The following is a 14,301-nucleotide window of genomic DNA, read 5'->3' on the forward strand; positions in this document are numbered from 1 at the left end:
GATCTTCATCAAAAAGCATATCAAGAAGGGTATCACTATACATTTATTTATTTCAATCAGATTCATAAATCATAAGGCCAGAAAGGACCATTGTGATCATCCAGTAGGACCACCTGCATAAAACAGGTCATAGGACTTCCTTGTATTAATTCCTGAAGGAGTTCATAAAAGTTTGTTATGGGTAATTTAATCAATTAATTTTGCTCAAAAATACAGTTTTGATTTAATTACTAAAGCACATGCAACTGGAAGCAGGAACTCACTCAAATAAAAAATAATTTAAAAGTACATGGACAGATGTCTCACCACTGGCATAATTATACACTTCCATTTTCTGATACTGTGCTACAGAATTGCTTATTTTCTTTTTAGACTGAAAACTAAAACACTGTGACCTCAGTGCAAACTTGTGATTAGTGACATGCTGCTGACTCAGCCTGATTTGCATTCAGCATCTATTAGGAGTTATATAACTTCTCTTTGGGAGGAAAATTAGTTTTAACTTTTTCTGAGTTTTTTTCCTAAACCACTAAACAGAATTTATTTTTGAAAAAGAGCAGTGTTTAACTATGCTTTAGAAAAAGAAAATCTGAGATTTAACATTTAGGCAAAAGGCCACACCTGTAAAAAGCATCTGTGTTTATAGAATACTGGTTATACTATAGATGTGGTTCAACCATCTTAAGCAGCCATTCAGGAGCCTAGCAGAAGTGGGTTACCTATTTGAGGTGATGTGCAAGTAATAATCTTACAAAATATACCGGATATTTTGACCCTACTTTCAAGTGATCCTTTGAAAGAAGAGGCATGCAGTAGAGCAGGTTTCATTGTATACGGTACAGCAAAGATCACAATAATATACACTCATAGGAATCTAAGTAATTGAAGACATATATAATACACACATTCTAAAGATCATTGTCCATTAGCTTTTCTATGGTTCACTACGTGCATTGACATGCTGTATATTAGATTTGACAGGCTCCCCCAGTCCAAGGCAACGCAACAAGCTCAGCAGGGGCAGGCACCAGCCAACGCTGCCCATGTTCAGCCCCAGGGCTCCTTGGCAACCCGCTCAGTCGCGCAGCTAGCCAATCTGGCTGAAATGGCTTTTCTCACCCATCTGCTCTGCCCCAGCTCAGGGTGTGGTACCCGGGTCCGAAGCAGACGGACGGGGGCGGCTGCCGCCCGGGAGACCTTCCCCTGGCATTGCCTCGCACGGGGAAGGAGACACAAGGGATGCCCTGCTGCACTCCCCCTTCTCGGAGAGACTCTTGGAAGAGCCCGATTCCCCCCAGGCGGCAGCGTTATTCCCGCTGCGGCACGGGAGCGCCCAGAGCGCAGCCCCCGCACTGGGGACGGAGGACGGTGGCGGAACCCTTACCGTGCAAGGGGCGAGAAGCCCGGCCAGAGCAGGGCTGACTGCTGCCGCAGGGTTCCCCTGTCCAGATGCTCCCTCCCCACGGCGCTGGCAGAGGAGCTCCGGAGTTGCCGCGCCGGGGCGGGGGGAGCGTGGGGGAGGCGCGGCCGGCGGAAGTGGATGCGCCGCTCAGAGCAGCCACCACTTGCCCGCGGGCACATGGCAGCGGAGCGTGCGCCTGGGCTCGGGCGCCCCTAGCAGCTGCAGCCCCGCCGCCCCCATGTTCTCCCTGTGCAGCGCTGCGGGCCGAGCGGTCAGCAGGTAGCGTCGGGGGCCCGACAGCGGCTGGGGGAGAGTCTCGGGCTGCTGCGGGGCCCGCGGTGGCTGCGGGGCGTCTGAGGGGCCGGGGAGATGCGGCTGTCGGGCTGGATAAGGGCGACTACGGTGGGGGGCGGGGTATCTGAAGGGGCGGTGGGGATGGGGTGTTGGGCTGGACAAGAGCGGCTGAGGGTCCTGCCTACGCCCCCTGCCCGCCGAACCCCTGCCCTAAACCCCTTTCTCACTGAGGAGGGCGTGTCCTGCGCCGCCTCCCTTTATGCGGGGTCATCCCGTTCCTGCACACAGCCATAGCGGCGCCCCTGCCCCCACGCCTCTCCCCAACCGGGGGTGGGGTCCCTGTCTGTCCCTCTGTGGGGTAGCCTGGCAGCAGCTGCTCTGGTTTCCAGTCAGCTCAGGAGAGAAAAAAATCTGGTTCCCCCAAAGGCGGTTGGATTTGTGTGTGATAGTTTCGTCAAGGCACGTTCAGAGGCCCCAGATGAGAGAGGCCAGGAAAATAATAGTGCAAGAAACATTAAACCATGCGGGATTGCTTCCTTCAACGTGTCAGACTTTCTACGGCCTGACATAACCCTTGTTATTTACAGCACCCTCAGGTGCAGTATCGATCAGACAGGGTCTCTGCCTTGAAATTCTTGCAGTCTAGTTAGTTCCAGACCTGTAACAACAGAAATGGGCAAAGAAACAATGGAGTGGAGACACGGAGGAAAGATGTGGTTAGAGCAGTAAGATATTTTCAGCAAAGGCATGAGTGCAGCCAGATGGAGCAATTTCTAATTTTATATATTAAAATAAATGTCATTAACTCACTGCAGCTAGTTGCAGCAGAGGGTTTTAAATGAGAAAAGGGTTGTCTCTTTGTGGGCCAGTTCAGGATAGATGTTCAGGGCAGTGTGAAAAAAGGCATGTAGACTGTTGTGGAAGAAGTGGACAAATGAGGTATCACTGGAGGAGATGAATGAAGGAGGATGGGCATTCCTCGCAGGGCCTTGAAAGTAGGAACAAGAGACCTTCAAGGCGGGGTCAGGAAGCTTATGTAATGGAGAAAGGGAAGACAATGGAAGGGTTCACAATGTAAATACTTTGCCGTAATGAGAAAACAAGATATTTGTTTTGAATGGAACTAAATTTGAGTGAAAATGAGAGGTGACCTTTCCATTAATGGACATTTGAGAAGTAATGCAAATACTGTGTACATAATACAAATGATACATATATCCCTTGCACATTGTCATTGCTGTCCTGTCCCAGAGCTTTTGGTTATGTCCACTTGTGGTTAAAGGGACACTATCAATTTAGAAATCAAATTTCTGTACTAAAAGTGTTTACCTGCTATTGTTGTAAGTAGTTCCGAAGGTCACTAAACTGGAAAAAGGGGGGGAGGGCGGGAGTTCTCTGTTTGTGTATTTACAGAACTTTGTGTACAGACATTTTCACTGTTTTTTTCTATATATAAGCTACTTAGTTTCCCCTGTTTAGATTTTTCAAACAGGTGAGAGAATTTTTTTAAAAAGTGTGTTTTTAACAACTGGCAGAAGGACAGGAAGGGGCAGGTGTGGTACCTGAAACCGCAAGTGGATGCTCATCCTTTTTACGAGTTTTAAATTTAGAAGTTTTTGTCTCTAATGCTTCACTGTGATTTTTCCATAAAAACTAATTTTATCTCTTTCATTTCCCAAGTATTGCTTTTTTATCTGTTTGTAAATAGAAGTGGAAGTAATATGGTAATTTTTATTGTTTCATAACTCCTCTGCCAATCTTTACTTTAGTGTCCCCACCTTTGTTGAGCTAACAAGAGCAGCTACACTGAACTCGGACATGTGAGGGGAAATCCTACTATCAGACTGTCTGGAGTGGCTCATGGCCATGAGTGCCAGCCTCAAGGCAGACTGTCAAGAAGCAGGGCAGGGATCCCAAACTGGTTGTATGTTCTATAATTAGATTTACCAACCCAGTAACAAGTATGAACCCCTAAAGTATCATAACAGTCTTACCATGGAGTTACAGACAGACTGGAATGCCCAAAGAGACTATCTTGTCACCCAGGCAAGTTGGTTGCTATACACCAAAGATCACAAAATATTCAGGTTGCTTCCAGTCCCAAGAGACCACTCACTTACCTCCCCAGATCAATTTGTACCTTAGATTTCTCAAAGGCAACACTTGTAGCCAATCCTATAATTAACTAAAGATTTATTAACTAGGAAAAAGAAATTAGCATTATTACAAGGTTTAAAGCAGGCAAGCATATATACACAACTGAGTTACAGTCTGTGGTTTGAAAAGGTGACAGTTGTAGTGATCTGTCGACACTAAATGTCTTTTAGGGCTAACCAGTGTTGACCCTAGGATCTCTGCTTCTGGTTCGTAGTTCTGGCCCTGTCAGGGTATGTCTGCACAGCAACTGACACCCGTGGCTGGACCATGCCAGCTGACTTGGACTCGTGGGGCTGTTTCATTGCTGTGTAGACTTCTGGACAGTACTTAATTTGTAATGAAAGAGGTGCTGGGCTTAAGCAATTAGGTACCGAGACTCAAGCAATTTTTATATTTTCATAACTGACACAGCAAGCCCAGAGGTGGCAGCGGGGATATAAACTGCCAAGCCTAGAGGTGCCAGGGCTCAGCCCTGGCAAACCTGGCACAAATTAAGCTCTGCTTCTGGGCCTGGGCTGGACCCCAAGTTGTGGAACCCTCACAAGGCCCTAGAGCCAGGGCTCCAGGCCTTGCCTGGAAGTCCACACAGAAGTGAAACAGACTCACAGCCCAAGCCCCACGAGCCCAAGTTGGCTGCCACAGGCCAGCCGCGGGTGTCTAGTTGAGGGTATGTCTACATAAGAGTCCAGACAGCAAAAGAGAGATGAAAAATTTCCTCATCAGCTATTTTTATTTCTTTTTTTTCAGAATTCAAGCTGATAGGAAGAGCCCGTTTGCGTATAGCCTCTTTATAGATGTGAAAGGGCAGTTAACAAAGTCTTTGTATTGTGATGTCCCACAGTGGCTCGTAGTTTTGATAAGCCTTTTTGATGGCTAGAAGACGATCCCTCCTGACTGGGTTCAGTTTCAGGCCAAAAGTTTTTTAAAAAGCAAAACATTAAATATTACCTTATAGCAGAGGTGGCCAACCTGTGGCTCCAGAGCCGCATATGGCTCTTCAGAGGCTAATATGCAACTCCTTACCTCAGCACTGATTCTGGGGCTGGAGCTATAGATTCTAACTTTCCAATTTGCTGGGGGGTGCTCACTGCTCTGCCCTAAACCCTACCCCCACTCCACCCCTTCCCCCAAGGCCCCTGCCCCTTCCCCTGAGCCTTGCATATCGTCGTTCCTCTGTCCTCCCCCCCATAGCCTCCTATGCATGTGAAACAGCTGATTGTGGTGGGCAGTGAGAGGTGGGAGTAGGTGCTGATTGGTGGGGGCTGCCGGCAGGTGGGAGGGGCTGGGGAGCTGATGGGGGGCTGCTGACTTATTACTGTGGCTCTTTGGCAATATACATTGGTAAATTCTGGCTCCTTCTCAGGCTGGCCACCCCTGCCTTATAGCATGTGATAAAGATATAATACAGGGGTCAGCAACCTTTCAGAAGTGGTGTGCCGAGTCTTCATTTATTTACTCTAATTTAAGGTTTCGCGTGCCAGTAATACATTTTAACATTCTTAGAAGGTCTCTATAAGTCTATAATATATAACTAAACTATTGTTGTATGTAAAGTAAATAAGGTTTTAAAAATGTTTAAGAAGCTTCATTTAAAATTAAATTAAAATGCAGAGCCCCCCCGGACCGGTGGCCACACTGGGCAGTGTGAGTGCCACTGAAAATCAGCTTATGTGCTGCAGGTTGCCTACCCCTGATATAATAAGTGAGATTAATGCATGCTGCAATTTGCAAGCATTTCATAAAGTCTAAACACATTGTTATAAGTTCAGTATTCATCTTAACCATACAAATGCACAGGTGAAACAGACTGGTTTCCAGCAATGAATTTGTCAGTGCTCAGCTGAGGCCTAAAGCCTTAGCAAAAGCTGGTACCTACCTCTGTCAGCATCACATCCCATCAGAAATTCAGCATACGCCTGCAGAACCCATAGTAATATAAATTCCCTACATTACTTTTCTCCTTAGAACAACTTACAGGGAAAATGAAAATCTCAATTCAGAGCAAATTTCTAGCTGTGAGAACTCATCATAGACAAAGTGGAGATTTCAGAGTCAGCATCTGATTTTACCAAAACGAATATGAATACCGTTTGCCAACATCATCTTTTTCACCATAGTGTCAAGAAGGGTTTAAATCAGGGGTGGGCAAACTACAGCCCACAGGCCGATCCGGCCCGCAAGCTGTTTTAAGCTGGCCTGCGAGCTGCACCATGCAGCTTGGCCCTGCTCTGGCTGGGGCGCTGGGTCAGGGGCTACACCACGCAACTCAGCCCCACTCCGGCCAGGCTGCTGGGTCGGGGGCTGCACCAGTGGTTTGGTCCCACTCCGGCCAGGGCACAGGGTTGGGGGCCGCACCACGCGGGTCCGCACCACTCCGGCTCTTATGCGCTCCAGTGGCCCCCTCTGGTGTTCCAATGGGAGCTGCAGGGGCGGTGCCTGCGGATGGGGCAGTGTGCAGAGCTGCCTGGCCATGTGTCCGTGTAGGACCCAGAGAAGGGACATGCTGCTGCTTCCGGGAGCCGCTTGAGGTAAGTACCGCTTGGAGCCTGCACCCTGAGCCTCTCCCCACGTCCCAACCCCCCTGCCCTAGCCCTGATCCCCCTCCTGCTCTCCAAACCCCTCAATCCCAGCCCGGAGCAGCCTCCTGCACCCCAAACCTCTCATCCCCAGCCCCACCCCAGAGCCCACACCCCCAGCCGGAACCTGCACCCCTGCCCCAGCCCTAATGCCCATCCCACCCTCCGAACCCCTCAGTCTCAGCCCAGAGCACCCTCCTACACCCCAAACTCCTCATCTCCAGCCTCACCCCAGAACCCGCACCCCCTCCCCAATTTTGTGAGCATTTATGGCCTGCCATACAATTTCTATTCCCCGATGTGGCCCTCGGGCCAAAAAGTTTGCCCACCCCTGGTTTAAACACTTCAATACCCTTGAAATATACAACAAAAACATGTGAAGAAAGCAAACCAAAATATAGAGTAATTCTCTTGCCATCTTACTTCATCCTTTGGCAACATTCTTGTGCTATGTCTACAATAGAAGCTAGGAGTATGATTCCCAGATTGTGTACATATACTTATGCTAGCTCTCATCAAGCGAGCATGAGTATAAATAGTGTAGCTGCAGTAGCACAGGCAGCTGTTATTGCAGCACAGCTTGGCTATACCAACTGCGTACCCACCATTTTCAGGAGAGTTTGTACTCGGCGTGACTAAGCCATGCTGCTGCTTCCCGTGCTAGTGCAGCTACATTACTATTTATACTTTCGCTAGCTTGATGAGAGCTAGCATGACTATGCGTACATGACCAGGGAATCACAGCCCTAGCTCGCAGTGTGGACATAGCGTCAGTGAGCAGAAAAAGCCTGAATAAGGGCTGTGACATTCTGCTCAGAACACCCAGAACTGTAAGTCATTGTGTCTGCCTCAGTAAAAGTGAGTTTTGCTGGAGGTTAGACTGTGTATCAGCTCCCTGCCATGCTAGTCTGTCTGCTTCACCAGCAAACTCCTCAAGACTCTGCCCGTCTTAACCTTCCCATGCAGGTAACCATCAGTGAACCCCAGTTCCCCAAAGATGTCACTCTAGTATAAAGTCCATCTCACTGGACACTCTCAAATTGTTTGCTGCCTTCAAATATGCAGAGCACGCACCAACCTGTTAGTTTAGCTGAATACTCACACTTGACTTCAATCTGACAGCACCGAGATAGTTTGTAGTAAACCTAAGAATAAATGTATTAAAGAACAGAGATTTTAAGTGATACTAAGCAAGAGAAAGAGACATATAGTTACATGCAAAACAAAACATGCTTTCTAGTGATTAAAACTTAATTCTTGCAAGTTATATCTTTGTCTAAAACAGTTTCTCACTTGCCGCAAGTTATCAGTAGCTTCTGCCCTTCAGGCAAAGGGGATCCAATTTCCACAGGCTCAAAGGGTGCTCTTCCCTATGTCCCCTAAGTCGGCGGTTCTCAACCGGGGGTCTGCAGCCTCCTGGGGGTCCACAAGCACTTTCAGGGGGCTGCAGAGCCCTGGGGCTGAAACCCGGTGCTCTGAGCCCCTGCTCTGAAGCCGGCGCTGACCCAGCCGGGAATCACAAGGGGGTGATCAATGAAAAATCCCAAGTCTGTTTTTTAAGCTTGGTCACCTGGGATAGGGAGAGCCACTGACTTTACTGAGGCTTGGAGACAATCAAAGCAAGTCTTTGGGTATAAACAATGCCTAAAGTGTGTGTGTGTGTGTGTGTGTATATGAGAGAGAGGGCGGTAAAAACCTTAAAACTTGAGGGTGGATTATTGGAGGGCACAGAGATTCTATCACATCTAGTGCCTCTAGTAGCCCAGCCCTTGCTCCACTCCCACATGGGCAGGCATGAGTGGGGCCCAAGGAGCACATGCAGTGACAGTGATGGGGGTGAGTGTGCTGCTGCGGGGGCGGGAAAGGGGGGGCTCCTCCCCCAGAGCTTGCTGCTGCCGGCAGGGAAAGGGCATGGGGGGGGGGAGTCCTCTCTGGCCCCTGTCCCGGAGCAGCCTGCCTGCACCCCAAACTCATCCCCAGCCCTGTCCCACCCCAGAGCCCACACTCCCAGCCAGAGCTTTCACCCCCGCACTGCACACTCTACCCTAGCCCCTCCAACACCCCAAACACCTTATCCCCAGTCCCAGCCAGAGCCCTCACCCCCTGCACTCCAACCCACTGCCCCAGCCCTGAGCCCCCTCCAAAACCACAAACCCCTCATCTCCAGTCCCAACCAGAGCCCCCATCCCACTGCACCCTAACCATCTGCCTGAGCCCTGAGCCCCCTCCAACACCACAAACCCCTCATCTCCAGTCCCAGCCACGGCCTTCATCCCCCCATACCCCAAACCTGGATTCTGGGCACCACCAAAATTTCTACAAACCTGCCACCCCGGCCATGGGGGCACAGACCCTCACCAGCTGCCAGCCCAGCACCATCTAGGGACAAGCTCAGAGCTGGGCTGGCAGGAAACAACAGGGATTGGAGGGCAGAGGTAGCACCCGGAGAAGGCCAGCACCCTCAGCATGGGCCCCAGGAACTGAGAACAGCCCCTGTCCCAGAGATTCCCCCTAGCCCCACTAGAAACGGGAGATTTGACCCTATTAACTCACACAGCTGCTTTTGAGCTAGTTTTAAAGAGCAGTTATCCATTTAAGAAACTGGGGGCCAAAGTCCCTTTGCGACAGGACTTGAAACAAAGTTCCACTCTACCAAAGCTGTGTTTATTCCTTGTTCTGTACCATCAGTTGTCCCAGATTCTACTATGTTGGCAGCGAGAGCACAGGTTTTCAATCCTGTACAAATCTGATGTACATCGCTCAGCTGTAGAGCTGTCAGTGGATCCATCAGCAAGCACAGTAACAAACCTGGATTTATATATACATTTTTGAGATGCTTCCCTAAGAGACTTTATATAAAGTCTTTCATTCCATTGGTGTTAATATAACTTGTTCAAGATTAAGGGCACTTTTAGCTTCTAAATTAGAATATTTCAGAATGAAGTCCTATCTAGAGGTTGTGTAATCAGCGTTAAATGAGGTATTGGACCTTTAAATCTCATTGCATTTTATAGAGCAGTCTAGTAGCAGGAGATTCTTGTGGAAAATAACATTCTTTTTTTTTGCTTGTGTGGATTTCACTTGAGCAGGAGAACAGTCATGTATATGCAGAAAATAATTCTGAATGTATTACAAGTAGACTCCAGTTATTGGAAAGCATCTCATATTTCTTCATATTTCACAAAACAATCTTTGACATGAAACCAGTATACGTTCTGCATGAATTCTGGAACGTGTACCTTAGCATTCTCATCAGCTTGTTTTACGTTCCAAGTAGGGTTGCCAACTTTCTAATTGCACAAACCTGAACATCCTTGTCCTGCCCCTTCTCCAATACCCCACCCCAGCTCACTCCATCTCCCCTCTCTCTGTTGCTCACTCTCCCCCCACCCCCACTCACTTTCACCAGGCTGGAGGAGGGGGTTGGGGTGTAGGAGAGGGTGAAGTCTCTGGCTGGGGGTGCAGGCTCTAGGGTGGGGCTGGGGGTGAGAGGTTTGGCGTACAGAAGGGGGCTCTGAGCTGGGATCAAGGGGTTCAAAGTGTGGGAGTGGTTCCCAGCTACTGTGAGCTTCGGAGTGGGGCACGGGAGCAGTAGGTGAAGACCCCCTGGCCGCCTCTGCACTAGGAGCCAGACATGCAGTCTGCTTCTAGAAGCCACGCGGAGCCAGGGCAGGTAGGGAGCCTGCCTTAGCCCGGCTGTGCCGCTGACTGGACTTTTGACATATTAAAGTCTCCTGGATTGCTTTTAATAGTCACCGCGCGATTGAGGCAGATTCCTGTCGACTCCCAGCCAATCTGGGAGGGTTGGCAACCCTAATTCCAAGGCTTGCTGGTTCAAATTGATGGACTCTGGTTTTCCACTTTTGTTTTAGCCTCCAAATCCCAAAGGATGGTTTGACATACTCCATAATTTTAATTTTCAAAAAAAAAAAAAAAATGTATTTGTACAGTCCTTACACAAATGTGACTAAAATATTTGGTGTGCCAGTCAGAGCTTGCTTTTCAAATTAAATAGCTTCTCTGGCCTTTGCGGCAGCACTCAAGTTTGCAGGTGTTAGGCTCCAATAAAGTATAAAGGGAGGTGCTATTTCCTTTATCAAATTATGTTTTGCAGAAGTAACAAGTAATCAAATTTTAGCTTGTTGGCAAAATATACTGTTGCTTAGCGTTCTGGCAAAAATATTTGCTTTTGAACCATCTGACTGTTGCTTACAAGTGTTATTCTTGTTGAAAATCCAATTGGTGTCTTATAGGGGCTGCAGCTGCTACTACGTCTTGCTAAATTTGATGTTGTAAAAGTTGCTACACAACCTACACTGATTTGATTGGAAAAATCTGGTTGTTGCTTGGGTTTTTTGGTTGGCAAATTTAAATTGTTCTTTGGCATTCCGGTGACAATAATTGCTCTTAGAACTCTTTGGCTATTGCTGAAAATCCCACACCAAACCTCTCCCATCTTCTTTCCTGAATCCTCACAGAGCTGCTCAGAGCACCAATGGACAGCACATTCAAAGCTGCACCATACAGTTATCATAATTCCACTGCCATGTTACTCCATATAGAACACATCAAAAAGAAAGGTAATGAGAGCAGGAACTACACGATGAAATCTGAGGCATCCCATTGTATTGGCCCTAATATAAGTTATGCAAAGAGGACTTCAAGCAAAGAGACACAAAATTTTAATTTTTCAAATGATCAGAGAGCAAGCTCCATATTTCAGCATATTTTGAAAACCTCTGTTGAACATTAGGTACTGAATTAGCATTACCAGTGCTTAACTGACAATACAGGGGGTGAAAGCCTCCTGGTTTTGTCTCTGTTCAAGTGGGACACCACCACCCCCTAGCTTGGGACAGGGCTCTACAGGGGGGAAATCATAAACAAAGAACTTGGAAATGGTTGAAAGAACAACCTTAATGCACAGAGGGAGAGGGGCAGGGTCAGCAGAGAAGCAGACTGTAATCTGGTCCCCAGAAGGATGAGGGTATTTAGGATAAGATGGGTCTAACTCTTAGTGGGAACTGCTAAGCTGTATGTAAGATAATATGCCTATAGGCCTTGCTTTCCTTTTAGCCTTTTCTCTCTGACAACTGTGTTCCAATGGATGGATAAATAATATTTTGTTTTGAAGAAACTGGTTGGAGTCACCTTCATTTTCATAATGATCACTGCTCCTGAAGGAAAGTTTCTAGTAGGGGCTAAACCTGTTGAGAAAACAAGAATGGTAAAAAGGGGTGCCATTACCTGGAAAGCCAGTCTAAAAGTGGGGTGAATCATAGGATTCCATTGAGAGAAATGAAGGGGCTGGGCCTATCACTTGAAAGGGGAGCTGTAGCAATGCTATGACTCACCAGTGCGGCGCCTCCTGCTGGTTCTCTGGGAATTAGCTCTTTTCCAGTTTATGGAGCACCCTCTGTAGGTCGGTGTCTCACCTGCCGCTGGCCCCATGTCCCTCCCAGACCCCAGTGCCCTTTACCCTGGGGTTCTGCCTCAGTAGTACCCCCACACTCTGGGTCTGCCCTCCCAGGGGAACCTTGCCTCAGTGGCTACTGCCAGTCATCATCTAGCTCCTGCTCACTGGGGCAGACTGTAGTCTGTAATGGCCACTCATCACAGGCAAGGGGGTAGGACCAGCTGCCTCTGCCTAACCTTGGACTGAACCTCTGCAACCCCATTACTTGTACAGGCCTTCACCAAGGTCTGTAGCCTGTGGGGTTTACCAGGCAGGAGCTCCCATTGCCCTATCCCTAGCCCTTCCAGGGCTAGAGTGAAACTCCTCTGTGTCTGGCCCACAGCCCTCTTATAAGGGCCAGCTGGGCCCTGAGTGAGCTGGCCACAGTTGTGATCAGCTATTCACTCAGCTTCCCCAGCTGTTCTTAATCCCTTTTACCCAGCCACAGTCCTCTCCAGGACAGCTTTTAACCCCTTCAGGGCAGGAGCGGGGTGACCACCAAAACACTGAGTGAAGGGTCAAAGGCTTACCCTGGAACTGTGACAAGAGGAAAATACAATTCCTTTTATTTGGCTGCAGATGGAAGAAGGCCTTATTGAAAATAATAAAGCTAGCAATGGTATTTTATCCAGGAAGCCTGTTCTCTGAGAATGTTCTATAATGAAAAAGGCCAAATTAGTTAAAAGTTACTTTAATACTGTTAACAAAACAAAGGCACCATGAAGTCAATGGGAGATGAAGGGGTGCTTAGCATCTTGAAAGCTTTGGTCCCTTTATGCAGAGGTGTGAGGAAGATTTCAGTATTTCATTTCTTCTTGTCTTTTCCCTAATTGTTCAAAAATATCCACGGATTTCTTTTTTGACGCTATTTTATATTTAATTTTGTCTGGTTCTTTCATGGTGTCATCTTAGGATTTATGTCCGAGGTTCATTCACATATGTTGCTCATTCAGAATCACTCTGCAGTTACTGAATAGTTGTTATGGAATATATGATTCGGATACTTAATAAGTCTTTTATATCTTCACTTCACTTCTGGCCAAACTTTATGTTTTCTTTTTCCTTAAAGCTTTTAAAGTGGCTTGTCAGGCAAGCCTTTGTGTTTGGAAATAAAACTGTAATTTCCCAAGAGTTTTAGGCCCCCAAGAGGGTAAAGATTTTATAAAATTCTGATGTCAACACATGGTCTATCTTTGGTTCCACAATAGTTTTACAAAAAGAAAAGGAGTACTTGTGGCACCTTAGAGACTAACAAATTTATTTGAGCATAAGCTTTCGTGAGCTAAAGCTCACTTCATCAGATGCATTCAGTGGAAAATACAGTGGGGAGATTTATATACATAGAGAACATGAAACAATGGGTGTTACCATACACACTGTAAGGAGAGTGATAACTTAGGGTGAGCTATTACCAGCAGGAGAGGGCAGGGCTGTGGGAAAACCTTTTGTACTGATAATCAAGGTGGGCCATTTCCAGCAGTTGACAAGAACGTATGAGGAACAGTGGGGGATGGGAGGGAATAAACAAGGGGAAATAGTTTTACTTTGTGTAATGACCCATCCAATCCCAGTCTCTATTCAAGCCTAAGTTAATTGTATCCAGTTTGCAAATTAATTCCAATTCAGCAGTCTCTCGTTGGAGTCTGTTTTTGCAGTTTTTTTGTTGAAGAATTGCCACTTTTAGGTCTGTAATTGAGTGACCAAAGAGATTGAAGTGTTCTCCGATTGGTTTTTGAATGTTATAATTCTTGACATCTGATTTGTGTCCATTTATTCCTTTACGTAGAGACTGCCCAGTTTGGCCAATGTACATGGCAGAGGGGCATTGCTTGTACATGATGGCATATATCACATTGGTAGATGTGCAGGTGAACGAGCCTCTGATAGTGTGGCTGATGTGATTAGGCCCTATGATGGTGTCCCCGGAATAGATATGTGGACACAGTTGGCAACGGGCTTTGTTGCAAGGATAGGTTCCTGGGTTAGTGGTTCTGTTGTGTGGTGTGTGGTTGCTGGTGAGTATTTGCTTCAGGTTGCGGGGCTGTCTGTAAGCAAGGACTGGCCTGTCTCCCAAGATCTGTGAGAGTGATGGGTCGTCCTTCAGGATAGGTTGTAGATCCTTGATGATGCATTGGAGAGGTTTTAGTTGGGGGCTGAAGGTGATGGCTAGTGGCATTCTGTTATTTTCTTTGTTGGGTCGGTCCTGTAGTAGGTGACTTCTGGTTACTCTTCTGGCTCTGTCAATCTGTTTCTTCACTTCAGCAGGTGGGTGTTGTAGTTGTAAGAATGCTTGAGAGAGATCTTGCAGGTGTTTGTCTCTGTCTGAGGGGTTGGAGCAAATGCGGTTGTATCGTAGAGCTTGGCTGTAGAATACAGACTAACACGGCTGCTACTCTGAAAATAGTTTTACATTCATT

The 14,301-nt window shown here is 47.3% G+C and overlaps 2 protein-coding genes across 5 annotated transcripts in view; one reads left to right on the forward strand and one right to left on the reverse strand.

The window, feature by feature from the left end:
- SGTB (small glutamine rich tetratricopeptide repeat co-chaperone beta) overlaps positions 1-1,506 on the reverse strand; it is a 36,089-nt gene extending 34,583 nt beyond the window's left edge. For 2 of the 4 annotated variants that reach the window (XM_043546964.1, XM_007058997.4), the window contains exon 1: positions 1,385-1,506. The gene's annotated coding sequence lies outside the window, so the exon portion shown is untranslated. Of the gene's footprint in view, positions 1-1,119; positions 1,281-1,384 lie in introns of those variants that run through there. The other 2 variants (XM_043546961.1, XM_043546963.1) reach the window with 2 other exon arrangements.
- A 51-nt stretch (positions 1,507-1,557) lies between these two features.
- NLN (neurolysin) overlaps positions 1,558-14,301 on the forward strand; it is a 69,274-nt gene continuing 56,530 nt past the window's right edge. The window contains exon 1 of the mRNA XM_007058998.4: positions 1,558-1,681. Within this exon, the coding sequence (XP_007059060.2) occupies positions 1,641-1,681 (41 nt within the window). The 5' untranslated portion in view covers positions 1,558-1,640. The remainder of the gene's footprint in view (positions 1,682-14,301) is intronic.

This window comes from Chelonia mydas, chromosome 5 (assembly GCF_015237465.2).
Source record: "Chelonia mydas isolate rCheMyd1 chromosome 5, rCheMyd1.pri.v2, whole genome shotgun sequence".
NCBI classification, from domain to species: domain Eukaryota; kingdom Metazoa; phylum Chordata; order Testudines; family Cheloniidae; genus Chelonia; species Chelonia mydas.